Source organism: Sceloporus occidentalis, unplaced genomic scaffold, assembly GCF_023333645.1.
Source record: "Sceloporus occidentalis isolate IW3139 unplaced genomic scaffold, rSceOcc1.0.p SCAF_18, whole genome shotgun sequence".
Lineage (NCBI taxonomy): Eukaryota > Metazoa > Chordata > Lepidosauria > Squamata > Phrynosomatidae > Sceloporus > Sceloporus occidentalis.
In genome coordinates this window covers 1,961,511-1,977,592 of record NW_028316998.1, presented here as the reverse complement: position 1 = coordinate 1,977,592, position 16,082 = coordinate 1,961,511, and the positions used below count along the sequence as shown (strand labels likewise).

The 16,082-nt window shown below is 39.9% G+C and overlaps 1 protein-coding gene across 1 annotated transcript in view; it reads right to left on the bottom strand.

Moving 5' to 3' along the window:
• Positions 1 to 9,037, bottom strand: part of LOC149302544 (GPI ethanolamine phosphate transferase 1-like) — a 130,394-nt gene extending 121,357 nt beyond the window's left edge. Inside the window, exons 1-5 of the mRNA XM_089482227.1 lie at positions 8,817 to 9,037; positions 8,076 to 8,197; positions 5,408 to 5,506; positions 5,031 to 5,137; positions 4,762 to 4,886 (exon numbers count right to left, since the gene is read on the bottom strand). Of these exons, the coding sequence (XP_089338353.1) occupies positions 4,762 to 4,886; positions 5,031 to 5,137; positions 5,408 to 5,506; positions 8,076 to 8,197; positions 8,817 to 9,037 (674 nt within the window). The remainder of the gene's footprint in view (positions 1 to 4,761; positions 4,887 to 5,030; positions 5,138 to 5,407; positions 5,507 to 8,075; positions 8,198 to 8,816) is intronic.
• Positions 9,038 to 16,082: the final 7,045 nt, after the last annotated feature.

The following is a 16,082-nucleotide window of genomic DNA, read 5'->3' as shown; positions in this document are numbered from 1 at the left end:
TGGATATTTAAATTCCCTCACTTATTAACCTCTACCACTACTGATGTAATGCCTACATGTACAGAGAGAGACAATTGTAAAGAAATCTGTCGAAAACAAATACAAAACCAGTATCCAATATGGACAATATATACACTGGGGAAATCCACGTAGTTGTAAAACCTGTGCATCAGTTTGCTTTATACAATTGTACTGCTTCATGATACGCTTAGCTGCACAACACATTCTCTATTGTAAAGACCGTACACTATATTAAACAAAGCTGATGAAAGAACTTCATTCACTTAAACCTGGGGACCTTACTCAACACTTTCCCATTATGTTCACTACTGTATATATGCAGAACAATGCAGTTGTGAGGAATTAAAAAACTAAGCCTTGTAATCGCATATTTCTGAACACAGCATGACTAAAAACAACCTAAAGAGCATTAAACAAAGTCACAATGGATTAATGATCAGACACTCAGAGAAATGAATGCCCTATTGTTCTCATAGTGTTTTCTATGGGCAAACCCATGCCAGAACTAGAATCCAGAAAGCTGATCATTCAGAGTATATTTATTATTACATGAACCAGTCAAATCATTTCTCTGTTCAACAGATATTTTTACTAATGTATTTACACTTCCCTGCCTATTAGTTTTATGATCCTGGAGATTGCTGGTCCTTGCTCATTTTAAGTGATTTTAATTATTCTAATTTAAATGTGTTAGTTGTTAATAAATACATGTATCACCTCTGCCACGAGCATATTCCGTTCTAAAGAACTTATTATTATTAAACACCTGAACCATGCAAATTAATTAAAATTACATTTTATTACAAATGCTCTGATTAAAGGGGATGGTAATGGTAGCCGGAACATTTGCAACAGTGAAATTAGTGGTACTTCACGCAGTAACAATCCACTGCACTGGGAGTGAAACTATTACGTTTTGTGCGCATGAACAGGCGCTGGGGAATGTGGCATGCATTGGTATGCATCCAATGCATTCTCCCCCAGTGACACGTTTTAGGACTGATCAATGTCAGGCTAGGGGGAAGATATCAGTTAAATAAATAATATCAAAAGACATTGTTTTTAGGTCACATGCTTGTACAACCGGAAAGAGTTTAATATTTTCACTCAATGACATTTTTACGTATTGATTTATATAGCGCCATCTTGTTCTACAGTGGTGTTATGCCTTGTTTGGCCATTGTACAAGTAGTGTATCACATAACAATTTTTACTTGGACAATCAAATATTTTGGGGTGCTCTGCTCAAACAAGCTTAAAATCTAAAGATTACCTCATTTATTTCAGCAGCAAACTTTAGATCTTTCATTGCTTGACTCAAAATGTCAAAATGTTTAAGTAAATGGGAAAGAACAATGCTACTTTCTGTTATTATCTAGACAGAAGTTAGAGGTTTAAGTAGTAACTGTGAGAAGGTATCACCCGCAGCTGGTTCATGGGGAGACATGTAGCACAGATCGCACCTGCAGCCCATTTAGATCACAATTTGTAGAAATATCACAGACTTTCACCGTTACAAAATGATATAGAGTGCAAATTCTCCGTTATCAATTTCCTACTCATTCTTTTTTTTTTTTACCACTAGGTGTTATGCATCTTATCGTGGACTAGAGATAATATCTCCCACAGCCCTTATACTACACATGAGCATTACTTTTTGAAGAAACACAGCAGGGTTTTGGATCTGTCTTAGCCAGTTGCCAAGCTTTGCTGTCAATACTTAAAGCACCAAATTAAGTGCAAAATTACTATGGCCTTTTACATCAGACAGTTCTAAAATAAAACAAGTAAGCTGGAGGCCAGCAGGTTGGATGCCTAATGGCACTGACTATTGTTATTTATTGTATTATATATATATATATTTTATATATATATATATATATATATATTGTATTATATATATTGTATCAAGGGCACTGGAAACTAGGGCTGAAACAACGAATCGATAAAATCGATAATAATCGATAACGGAAATCGTTGTCGACGATTTCCGTTATCGATTAATCGAGTGATCGATTCGTTGTTTACTTACCTCCACGAGCGTTCCCCGCTTCTGCAGTCTCCGCCTTCTTTTAGTTACGTGACGCGTTCCGGAGGTAAGTATTCTTCATGTCTGTGCGAATCGCTCTGTGCGAGTGGCTCCATTCGCACAGAGCGATTCGCTCTGTGCGAGTGGCTCCATTCTCACAGAGCGGTTCGCTCTGTGCGAGTGGCTCCATTCGCACAGAGCGATTCGCGGGGGTGGGGGTGGGGTTTCAGGGGATGCAGGGCAGGGTGTGAGTGTGGGGGCAGGGCAGGAGACTGGGTGCAGGGCAGAGTGGGGGTGGGGATGCAGGGTGTGAGTGTGGGTGCAGGGCAGAGTGGGAGACTGGGTGCAGGGCAGGGTGTGAGTGTGGGTGCAGGGTGTGAGTGTGGGGGCAGGGTGTGAGTGTGGGGGCAGGGTGTGAGTGTGGGGGCAGGGCTGGGTGCAGGGCAGAGTTGGAGACTGGGTGCAGGGGCACAGTGCAAAGTGCTGGGTGCAAAGTGCCAGGGCTGGGTGCAAAGTGCCAGGGCTGGGTGCAAAGTGCTGGGTGCAAAGTGCCGGGGCTGAGGCAAAGTGCTGGGCGCAAAGTGCCAGGGCTGGGCGCAAAGTGCCAGGGCTGGGCGCAAAGTGCCAGGGCTGGGCACAAAGTTCTGGGTGCAAAGTGCTGGGTGCAAAGTGCCAGGGCTGGGGCAAAGTGCTGGGTGCAAAGTGCCAGGGCTGGGTGCAAAGTGCCAGGGCTGGGGCAAAGTTTCTTGAACAGTAATAGTCCACCTCTTTTCAGAATGTTTGGGGTTATTTTGTTTCATAAATATTGTGTTTGGGTTCTTGTACTTTGAAAATATAGTTTTTTATTACATCATAACAAAATAAGAATGTTAATGTAAATTTTAAGTTGTTTTTTAACATCCAGTTCATTAAATTATTTTAAATAAACGAAAAATTTGCATAGTTTTTTTTTATCCGATTAATCGATTAATCGAAAAAATAATCGGCCAACTAATCGATTATTAAAATAATCGTTAGTTGCAGCCCTACTGGAAACCCCATCATACTTGTGCCTGGATCTGTTTTTTTTTTTTTTTACAAACACTGATAGACTTTAAGAATGGGATTTTAAGGATGGGGAAAACATTTCATTTCTCTGTAGGGAAAACTATATTTGCTGTAGAACTATAATAAAAGTCCACGTAATAGCTATATTTTGAAGACCTATGATTTCTTATAGATTGTTTTCCATGCAAGTCTTTTTTTTTTTTTTTTTTTTAGATTTTTAGCACTTATTTTAGTTGAGAATAATTGCAATTTTTCAAACCACAAAATCAATATCATAAAAAAATGATCTAGTTGCATTTTTATTGACAGCAATACATTGTTCCATGAAAAAGAATAAAAACAACCAAAGATAATTTGGCTGCCAGCTATGAATAACCCTATGATTGTTCAGTGTGTAAAAAGATTATTTACAAAAAATACAAACTACAAAGTCTGTTTTAATTAAACAAATACCTTAGCGTTTTATGTGCGATAAGTGAATTGTACAAGTTCTGGAAGGAACCGAGAAAAAATGGAAGAAAACTCTTACAGGTCATAGAGAAGTTTAATTACAACTGTCTAGTTGAATTGTGTTTATTTGATGAGACTTGATCCTATCACAATGTTCAATTTTATTCAAGTTCTGTAAAACTGCCTTCTTGGTGGATATTTTCCCACAGACCAAGAAAAATAATAAAAGGACATCAATATGCATAAAGAAGTCTCGGATCCAGCAGAGAATTGTTTACAATGACACAGTAAAGCTCTGGAATGTATTGCCAAAGGAGTGGATGCCCAAGGCGCATGGATGCTTTCAAGGCTAGAGTGGATTCTTTTTTTTTTGGTGAGGAAGTCATAGGTATGGATGTAAGTTGTTGGCTGTCCTTGGATTTGTTAACAAATTCTCTTACCTTTTTTTTGGGGGGGCAAAGATTTATTTGGCAACACGTGGATCAACATACACTTTGAAAGGTCAAGCTAGATAAACATATGTCTTTTTTGACCTAATTTAATAATGTTAAATGTGGATACAGTACGATTGTTACTTAGGCTTCTCTATCATCCTATTTTCCAGCCAAATTATCCTTTCACATGCTCCACAAAACAGTGTATACAAAGCAAAAAATGAAGGTACAGTTTCTGATAGACACAAATCACGCACACTTGGCCACTTAACAAAAAGGATAGTGGAGAGAAACCATCAAGATTGTAAATTATAAAGCACTGGCGTCTTATTTGTTCTAACACAAATCACTCTGATGCTTCTAGGCAAAGATATTCCTCTACATGTTTGCTGTGATTTCTTTGTGAGTTCAAAGTTATAATCTAGTTAAACTTTACTTTTATATGTCAGGGTTTGATGGGTACATATGACCTTTACAAGAAGTCCATATAATTACTATTTTTTACTATAAAGAACTACTTCTTGCTCCTGTGGTAACAGAAGATCTCGAAAACGTCCTTTGGTTGTTTAAGGTCAGGTTTTACCACTGAGGTGAAAAACAGACTTGGCTGACATCAGTTAATAATTAGGCCCCATCTATCGTTAAAACGGTCGCGTGACATTGAACACAGTTGCAAAGTTTGCAGATACTTTCATATTCTTTGGTAAAGCCCACTGAGTGTCTAAACTTTTTGTTTATGGTTGATCTTTACATGCATAATGAAAGGAAAAACAGGCATACCTAGAACCAGGCCGGTGAGCATGACCATTGGTATCCAAACCCAGGAGATGCAGGAAAAACACAATCTTGTCCTTATTCAGCTTATTTAACAAAGTTTGGTTATTTCGGGCAGAATTGAGGAAAGCCTAAAACAAAAGAAACATATTTAATATAATTAAGTTGGCCGTTAAGAGCTAAAAAAAAGTTGACATTAGAACCTGCCATGTGTTCTACCATCAGAGGATATCCCCCAACCGGCCCATGATGAGAAGTAACAACACAAACATTACCTTCACATTTTCAAAAACCCAGGTATCCAGCTTGGAAGCATCCGCAGCTGCAAAGTCCTCACTTTCTGCCAGGTAACAATGCGTATAAACATGGTCTCCACTTGCACCTGAATAACAAGGGACATACCTTATAACATCAGCAATAATACCAGTTATGCCGAACAGTTGGCATAACTGTGTTATAATGGGATATACTTCTCATATATCATAAGTCTCTGCTCGGTGCGTATATATGCAAGGTTTTATTAATAATTCCTATTCAGGTATGAAATATTCACAGTACAAGTCTTGCCAGCATGCTGTAAAAGTGTATCGTGAATATTACAATGAATTCATAATTCAGACAAAGCTTGGTAACTGCGATGAGAGACAGGTACCTTTAGCAAACATTGGTAAGATATCAGGACTACCCCAGCTCCACGTGTATGTACTCTCATTGAACACAGAGTCAAACTCAACAGGATTTTCCTTCCAACCTGCAAACACATAACACAACATAAGCAAAACAGGAGAAAAAAAATGATGTTAACTACATTAGACATACAGATTTAATAGATTATATTGCTTCCTATACAACCTACAAAAGATTCTCCCCTACAGATAACATTTATACAGCAGTATGGTGAAGATACAAGGGAGTTAGTCAGTCAGTGGCACATAATTCCCTTTGGGCTATTTCTGTAACCAACAGTCACACCGATAATCATTTTTGTATGTAGCAATAACTATTACAAACAGTGTGGTATTCAGAATTACTTATTGATTATAAAAGCCAAACTCTGGGTTAAGTTAAGTCTTTCTCGTGCATACTAGCTATTAATACGTTGGTGAAACAAAATAAGGAAATAGGATGGCAGACCAGCAATGATCGTTAGATAACTAAAACGGCCATGTGCCTACGAAAATATACTTTTACATAGAGTTGGAAGATACAAAAGCTTTACGTTTGTTAAAATAAACCTGCCAGAGAGAAATGTAGCCATCTAGACTAGATAGTCTTTTTGTCTATGAGCAGACCTATTGGGCTATCAATCAATACGAGTACTGCATCGTGCTGTAGATAAATGACAGTTTATTTTAAAAAGAGTCCCCACGTCAATTGGTTTAAATACATTCCTTGCTTGGTTACTCACATTTCCATCTTTCGACTCCTCCACAGACACGGAATGAAATGTTACATGGTATGTATGAGAACACCCAATGAGTAACAGGACCTGCATAAGGCCCCTGGGCTAATCAGAAATCCCAAAGCAGTATGCAACCACACTTGCAAAGATGGCGAACACCATGAGCCTCACTCACATCACCTGTGAGTTAACAAGCTCGTTTTGCTACAATGTCATGTCGTCATAAAATTGCAATAATGAATCTCAATCTGAGAGATTAAGGCTTCCATTACATGTGCTGTACAGATGCCATCCAAATTCTGGGAGCTCGTTCAACTCAATGGAAGGGAAGTCAATTTCACAGCATTCTGAATTTTGGCCAAAACACAGTGCCTTTAGGACCACTTCAATAACGTAGCCTGGCTTCCATCATATAGTAAGAAGCAGATGGCGCCCACTTAGCAATGCATCAACAAACAGCAATTAAAGCCATTTGCTTCTATAATTTTGCAGATTATCCTTTTTTTCTAAAAAGCTGTATTGGTTTCTTGGTATGTATTTCTAGTTTACAACCACACACTAACTTGAGGACTGTTACTTTCGCTCAAGACTTGAGTACACTCCTCCTAAACCTCAAAACACGGTATGTTCATTCATAAATTACATCCGCAAACAACCTTAACTCTGTTTGTGAGCTTTGATTAATAAATTCTGACAGCAAGGTACATCATAGCAAAGCACTGAGAAATTTGATGCACAACCTCAATTTATCTTATACAAGATTAGGTGAAACCAGTGAACAATAGAAATACTAAGATATAATATACAACAATACATGTCAATCATTTAGTAATACATTTCATTCAATAATTAATAATACAATAGAGAAAGTTCTTAAAACATGGCCTTGGGAACCGTCACTGGGTTCTACCAGTGATCTCACTCTTTTCAACTATTTCATACAATGGCACATTGCTGTTAAAAATAACTTCTTAGGTAATGAAAAACAAATAAGGCTCAGGTTCCTCTGATATGTGTTTAGTGGGAAAAAAATAAAATAAAAGGAAAAGAAACACAGGTTAAGAAACAGCTCAACAAATGCACATCCAGTGCCAGAGGCTGCCGCGCTACTGCTGCTGGTCATGTGATGTTGTGTCATGTGACCCTACTGAGCTCCTGGTTCACATGTCCAGCAGGTAAAACCCTATGAGCCAGGATGCAACACCTTGCCATCATGGTGGTCTGGCGCCTGCAGAGTATCATTAATGTTTTGTCTGAGCTACACAGCAGGGAAACTGGAACACGCTTAATCTGAACTGGGCAAATGAGACTTAATATATTTTCTAACTAGCAGACTGAAATGTCAGTATAACTGGGAGCTCTCAGGGTTTTGCCCCAATCTCAGAGTGAAGGGTTAGATTCTTAGGTCACAAAGACTGGAGCTGACGCCTACCTATCCTATACTACCGGGATCATATATAAGACTCCTAATTGGTGCTTTTGCTACTAGTATGATACGGTTGATATCCCTGCTTGAATACGAGGGCTGGTATTATAGTCATTTGGTGAGTCAATACAAAGCTTCACGACAGGCTATTAAAAGGGTTAACATTTTATGAATCTCAGGGTCAGCTCACTTACAAAGTTCTGGTGGTCTGGTGTCAGCCACCACTGGCATGTAGGGAAACAGCATGCCACATCTTGGTATAAAATGGGCTAAAATGGGGATTAGAAAATGAGCTGGTCATCAACAGCAATTCTGGTGAAAAATGGCACTATACATAACGTCTCCTTTTCTAATTCAAAAAGCCTAAATATTTTCATTTCAATTACATTGTATTATTTTTCTCAAACAAACAAGTGATAATAGCACCAGCAAGACTGGCTCATACATGAAAGACAAATGCACCAAGTGTGTGTCACTGGCCATCAGGCTTACCTTTTGCAACTGCACTGACATCTTCATAGAATCCAGCAATAAGCGCCACATGCCCAGGCCTAGATTCAGTAGGGACCCGCGTGTGAGATACACCCCAACTTCCCTTAGTTTGTATTATGTCTCTACATAAAAAAGCAAGAATAGGGCATTGTATAGTAAAATGTTTCAGCAGGAATGAACAAGAGCATGCAATTGTTTACAGAATGGGGGAAAAGAAACACACCATAGTTATAAAGGCTTTTGAAAAAATCAAGTTTTATTTGCAGTTTTGAAATAACCAATAACATAGTGAAACAAGGTGATCTCCTCTTGGTGCCAGGGTATTTATTATAGAGTTCCTAGCGCTCTGGCAATCTGGCCAGACTAGGCTGGGGGGCGCGAGTATTGCTTATTGTTTCTGTCTATCAGGGTTGCTCTCTATTATGTCATCCTTATGTGCAACGCTGTCATAATTACTGTCATTGTTATATGCACTTTCCTGCTGTGTCAGGATTTTGAGATTTATTACTAATCTTCTCAGTGATGTCCCCCCCCCCTCCTGTTCCCTCCTATTCCCCTTCTGTTTTGTATAACTTGTTGTAAAACAAACTTTGATTTATAAAAAAAAAAAAAGAAACAAGGTGATCTATTCACTAAAGCGAGAGTTGTGATTTCAACCCCAAGGATCTCTTGGAACTATGTTTTACACAAACATTCTTGTCTCTTAATTAGGCATTGAAGACTTGGGCTAATTGACCTTACCTGAGGTAAGGTGCTCTAGAAGTACTGTTTTCATCCAACTCAAAAAATGTGTCAGCTCGCAAGCCATCAGCCACAAACAGCACCAGGCGTTTTGCAGGAGGAGGCAATGGTGTCTGCTGCGGGGTCATCCCATGGATCAGCGGGGATGTAAAGTAGATGTCAAAGATCGAGGCAAAAAACACAAGGTGCACGAAGAGACCCGCAATGAAAAAGAGCAGCATTTTCAACAATTAAAGGAAAAAACCTTTGTGGCAAAGCCTAACAATGAGAAAAAGAAGAAACAAATTATTTAGGTTATTAGTAGATTACAGATGCTACAGAACGGCTAACAGACGCTATGCTTTTTTAGCTTGGATTTTTTTTTGACAATGCTTACTGCCTGCCAAGACAGACAGATAAGGGACAGACAGAAAGATTTGTATTATTAGTCTGCTGATTTAAATGGAAGGCTCTGTTGCAGTACTAAGTATATAAAAATTATTATAGGGAGCTTAGGTTACCAAACGCCAGTATGCCTCTGCTTAATATGGAATATGCTAAACATGAGGAAATATATAAGCAGGTTATGGTTTGTACATTTGGAAGGAGTCCTAGTACTGGATATTGCAAACACCTGTTACTATTTCATCTGATAACCCAGGGCTAGTGGATTAGGACTAATTTGGAACGAGAGCAAACTCATCAACACAACGCTCTGTAGAACAAGTAGAAATATCTGATGCAGCACAGCACTGCCACCTAATGTCACATTCTGTAATTACAAGGGACAAGAATAAACAGGATCGACGTCTAAAGATGGTTAATAAACTCCCATTAGAAGCATATGCAGAAAATGCTGATGTGAACAGAGATAAGCCAGGGCTCTGTAACAGTTTATTCTTTTAATTAGTAGAAAAATACACATGGGTATTAACTCAATAGCTACATGCGTAAGACATACTGTATTCCTGGTAGCCACTAGTAAATACTAGTACATGGAATAACCAGTGGCAAACCATAGTGCGGTGTTGTTTTTTTCCAATTAGTTTCTGACTCATAAGTACAGTGAAATAATATGTGCCTCTTAAGCTCTCCTGGTATTTAGTAAAAGTGCTGCTCCACCTACTTACTAAATGCTGCTTTAAAAAACATCATGCATAGAACTGCTGAATGTTAAAACCCTTCCCAGAAATAATTAACCATGTCAAATGTTGGACCACTTTTTGTTTGGACCACTTGTTATATGAAACAAAAGCAGGCACTTGTAAACATAGTTACATTTTCTGTTGTTTTTATGTGAATAACCCTTTCACGACCACAGACATGGTCCATGTATGTCATGACCTTTTTGTACCAGCAGGGCTAAATCCCTGCCCTGCCTGGTTTCCCCACTGATAGCTGGGGCCAAAATTTGTGGCCCCATGCTCTAACTCAGCGCTTGACAAACCCCAGGCACCAGGTCACCCAAGGTTTTACATGAATCTGGTGTAGCAGGTGCCATGAGGCACCAGTGGGGTCACATAATGCACGCTACAAGACACAGCCCCAGGAAAGTATAGCGTGCCGGATTTGCAGAAGATAGGCAGCGCCTGAGAGGGGGAGTAGTGTTTGTATAGATATTATAGTGTCAGAGTCAGTGTGTGTGAATGTATAGTGCTGGAGTCAGTCTGTAAGTGTGTGTGTGTGCACATGTGTATACTGTCTTATCAGTGTGTATATGTGTTATATGTATATTGTATAGGGCTAGAGTTATTGAGTGTGTAAATGTATAGTGCCAGAGTCAGTATGTCTACTATATTGCAGTGCCAAATACAGTGTGTATGTGTCTGTTAGAGTGTGTATTTTCATATATATATAGTGCTAGCCATTGTGTGTGCGCATGTGTATAAGTGTGGTGCTAGCGTGTATGATATTTGTTATGTTACAATATGGCATTAGCTTGAATGTGTATATCAGCATAAAGTGTTAGAGTGGTGGATGTATTAGTTTATTGTGTTAGCATGCGTGTACATGACCGTAGAATGTTAGAGTGTGTGTTACTGTAGTGTGATAGTGTTTGTGAGCATAAGACACTGTGTGTAATTACGATATATATTAGTGTATGGCAAGGCTCGACAAACCCCAGGTGCCAGGTTGTACAATAAATGAAAATAAAAACATGATTGGTGGGGGAAGCTGGCTCCTAACTCTTTTGGTTGGCTCCTAGATCCAAACCAAATTTGATGACCCCCACTCTAACTGAGCACTGTTACATTAAACAGATTTAAATTCCTTTTTCATATCTAAGATGCAATTAGTAAAATGGAGAGATTTTCCATTCCAGATTCAGATTAAAATTCTTGATGCAGCTTTACTTACCACTGGCCAATAATATACCGAAAAAGCAATTTTTCAAGTTGTTGCGAGTGTTACAAATTCTGCAGTATTTAATACCATACATTATAGTATTTAATATCATACATTACAGTACAGGCTTCAAGTGATTGGAAATACACCACAGCGAGCATCCAGTAAAAGATACTGAGATCATGTGCAAATGTTTTGTGTGATGGAGATATTGCCAAACATTATGGTATAATGTGTTGCAGAGCTTTTGGGCAGAAATGTAACCAGACTGACTTTAAAAATGTTATCTACCCCAAAAAACACATTTTTGTTCTCATGTAATAACCAGATTTATTTATGGGGTATTTGTTCAGTAAAATGTGTAACCATTTTGACTTATACATTAACAAGTGGCAGATCAGACTCTAAAGACACTTTCCTACTTCTTCAACTAGGTGGTGCTTAAGTGCACGTTGTATGAGCACTTTAATTTGTTGGTTAATGCAAGTATATATAGATTAATATAATATTACTTTACAGTAATGCCGTACAGACATGCCGTTTTATATTGATTTATAGGAATTATAGGAAACTTTCCAATTATAGCAAAGTGCTTGATATTAGGGTTGATTTAGGGGCAGTTATGGCTAATGGGGTCTTTAGGGTTAATTTAGGGGCAGTTATGGCTAATGGGGTCTTTAGGGTTAATTTAGGGGCAGTTATGGCTAATGGGGTCTTTATGGTTAATTTAATGCAGAGGACAGAGATAATTTAATTAATTTAATAAAGTTAATGTAAAGTGCAGTTAGATGTAAAGGGGTGCAAAAGGGAATCTAAATCTTGGGGGCAGTGAAGATTAATCCTGCATTTATTTCTAAAAGTATTGTGTCAGGGTGCTGTGAACCAGTCTGTGAATCTTTGAGGGCACTATGGCATATCTGGGGGTATAAGACATATCTGGGGAGGGCGGAGTGGCATATCTGGGAGGCATGTGGCATATCTGGGGGTATGTGGTATATCTGGGAGGGAGTGTGGCAAGCCTGGGCTCAAATGTGCACAACTGGGGGGGCAGGTTGGGAAATAAAAACAAGAAATGCATTTTTATCAAAGTTTTTTTTTATTCTGCTGCTTGTTTTTAACATCCTGTTTATTTATTAAATTATTTTAAATAAATGAAAAATGTACATTTATTTTTTATCCGATTAATGGAAAAACTAATCGTCCAACTCATCAATAATAATCATCAATAATCGTTAGTTGCAGCCCTACTCTTGTTTTTTTTTAACACTCTAATCCAGACTAATTTTCCTTTCCCACAGCGCCATTTACTCAATTGGTTCCCTATACCCTCCAGAATTAATCTCAAACTCCTTACTTACAGAGCCCTTGACAACTCTTTACCCTGTATATCTCTACTAGGGCTGCAACTAACGATTATTTTAATAATCGATTAGTTGGCCGATTATTTTTTCGATTAATCGATTAATCGGATAAAAAAATTTAATTTTTTTTCTATCTAAAATAATGTAATAAAAAACGTTCAATTTACACTTTCATCTTTTTATCACAATGGCCTCTCTCTATTCACCTTCTTATTTTACTGACATAATAATAAAAGCTACAAGAACCCAAACACTGTGTTTCTCAAACTAGGTTTTAATACAAAGTTATTAGTAAATAATAATTCATATGTTAACTATTTTTCATATTTAATAAAAACTATGAGAAAAAAGCCTTGTTTAAATTTTTTTTATTTACCAAACTGCCCCCGGTTATGCACATCTGACCCCCAGCTTGCCACTCTGCCCCCATATATGCCTTATACCTCCTATATGCCAGTGATATGCAACTGAGCCCCCTGATATACCTTTTACCCCCAGATATGTTTTATGCCCCCCTGATATGCCTAATATCGATATGCCTTATACCCCCTATATGCCACTGAGCCCCCTGATATACCTTTTACCCCCAGATATGTTTTATGCCCCCCTGATATGCCTAATATCGATATGCCTTATACCCCCTATATGCCCTGAAATTCATAATATCCCCACATATACCACTATAACTCACCCATACACCACTCTGGCTCCTCCCCCTCCCATACACCACTCTGGCTCCTCCCCCTCCCATACACCACTCTGGCTCCTCCCCCTCCCATACACCACTCTGGCTCCTCCCCTCCCATACTCCACTCTGGCTCCCCCCTCCCATACACCACTCTGGCTCCTCCCCCTCTCATACACCACTCTGGCTCCTCCCCCTCCCATACACCACTCTGGCTCCTCCCCCTCCCATACACCACTCTGCCTCCTCCCCCCTCCCATACACCACTCTGCCTCCTCCCCCTCCCATACATCACTTTGGCTCCTCCCCCTCCCATACTCCACTCTGCCTCCTCCCCCTCCCATACTCCACTCTGCCTCCTCCCCCTCCCATACATCACTCTGCCTCCTCCCCCCTCCCATACTCCACTCTGCCTCCTCCCCCTCCCATACTCCACTCTGCCTCCTCCCCCTCCCATACATCACTTTGCCTCCTCCCCCTCCCATATACCACTTTGCCCCCTCCCATACTCCACTCTGGCTCCTCCCCCCTCTCATACACCACTCTGCCTCCTCCCCCTTCCATACATCACTTTGCCTCCTCCCCCTCCCGTACATCACTTTGCCTCCTCCCCCTCCCATACATCACTTTTCCTCCTCCCCCCTCCCATACTCCACTCTGCCTCCTCCCCCTCCCATACTCCACTCTGCCTCCTCCCCCTCCCATACTCCACACTAGAATCCAGATCCCCCGCAGCGCTGCAGGGGACCTGGATTCCCCTCACTGTCGGCCGGTCTCTCACTTCCGTTTCTCTCCCCCTCCCATACACCCCTCTGACTCCTCCCCCTCCCATACACCGCTCTGCCTCTCTACCCGGCTCCGTAACGGAGGCTGTCTGTGCGATGCAGACCCCCACCGACTGACAGAGAGGATGCGCACAGACAGCCTCCGTTACTGCCCTTCACTTACGCTGAGGCTTCTATGAAGTCAGTAACGAAGCCGGGTAGAGAGGCAGAGCAGTGTATGGGAGGGGGAGGAATCAGAGGGGTGTATGGGAGGGGGAGAGAAACGGAAGTGAGAGACCGGCCGACAGTGAGGGGAATCCAGGTCCCCTGCAGCGCTGCGGGGGATCTGGATTCTAGTGTTATAATCCGATCTCTGTTTGAGGTCGGATTATAATTTTAATAATCGATAAAAATCGATTCGATTAATCGATAATGAAAATCGTTGACAACGATTTTCATTATCGATTATTATCGATTTTATCGATTAGTTGTTTCAGCCCTAATCTCTACCCTGTTATCCAAATACTCTCCTAACCAACACTGGACTGGTGACTTTAAGGCCAGAGGCTACCTGATGACGCAAGTGCAGCAGACAGCTGGATATGCCAAGCCACACACCGCAGAATCTGATCTGCCACTGGAGAGACAGATCGAGTGAGTGTTTGGCACGGTCGGCCAGAGGCCCACCAGGCATTTGCCGCTGTGCTAGCTGGCAAGTCCAAGCCTTTTCCTAACTGCACTCCTCGTTCCTGCCATGATGTATCTCTTCTACTGTTATTACCTCTTCCTACTTGCGTAATCAGGATTTCACTCATGCTGTACCTGCTTCTCCGGAATCCCCTACCGCATTCTATTAGGTTTTTTCCTATTTACTCTAATTTTAAACACTTAATAAAAATCCACCTATTCAGAGACACATACAACCTTTACGCCTTACACTCTCAACCAGCACCCAAAGACGCCATCCTTCAAGATCAACAGATACCTCCATATTGCCCTACTACAATCAAGACATCATCACCCAAAGAGTCCTCCACCGTCTCATTTCCCTCCCTACCACCCAATGGCTTGTAGCGTAACAGGGCACAGTTCTCCTTCTGTAACATTATGTTTTAAGTAACATGTGTTAATGGTATTGTCTTAAATGTATAAAATATTTTTATTGCCCCTATTCTTATAGCACTACATAAACTACTGCTGCTGTGTGAATAAATGTAATGTAATCAATTATAAGGGTACATAGTATTACTGTGAGTACAATTATGAAATAAATATTATTTTACCAGTATATCATGCATGATTAGACTGTGAACACATACATCAATAGATATGACACGTAATTATAGCAGCTAGTTACATGGAATATCTATTAATTCTCTGTATATGTAGCTTCTCGCATTATTAATATTCCAAGGAGCTGAATGGCTGGAATCGTAGCAATGTAGCTAAAAGTACAGTAGGTGGCAGTACTCGCTCAACTTCAGTTTTCCATGTAGGTTCCTTCTGAATTCTTATTCTATTGATTAGAAAGCAATGAAGAGGATCAAATTGCTCTAATAATATATCTGTAACTAACAATTCAAAAAGCCACCTTGGTGATCAAGCTTTAAGTACTCTTTAGGCTGTTAAAGATGCTTACCCAGCCTTAACTGTAGGGCTGCAACTAATGATTATTTTCATAATCGCATAGTTGGCCAATTATTTTTTCGATTAATTGGATAAAAAGATAAAAGTACATTTTTAAAATAATTTAATAAACAAACAGGATGAATAAACCTGGATCCTCCTCTCTGGCAGCCGGTAAACGTCTGCACGATGCTCGCACACAACCGGGTGCCCCCACTAGACACCAGGGAGTCTAAAGTACGTGGGACAAGTCTCGGGATGCACTGGTAAGTCGGGGGGGGGCAAATAAAAGGTAATAAAAACAAATGCATTTTTCTCAATCAGTTTTTTTAAATATGAAAAATAATTTACATGTGAATTAACATTCACTTTTTCTTTCTAAATTAATATTCAAATTTTGGGGCGTTATCTTATAATCGAGCAAATACGGTAATATGTCATTTTATTTATTTTTTGAGTTTATTTTTCCCATCATATGTATTTCTGCACAGGAGCAAATGCATAC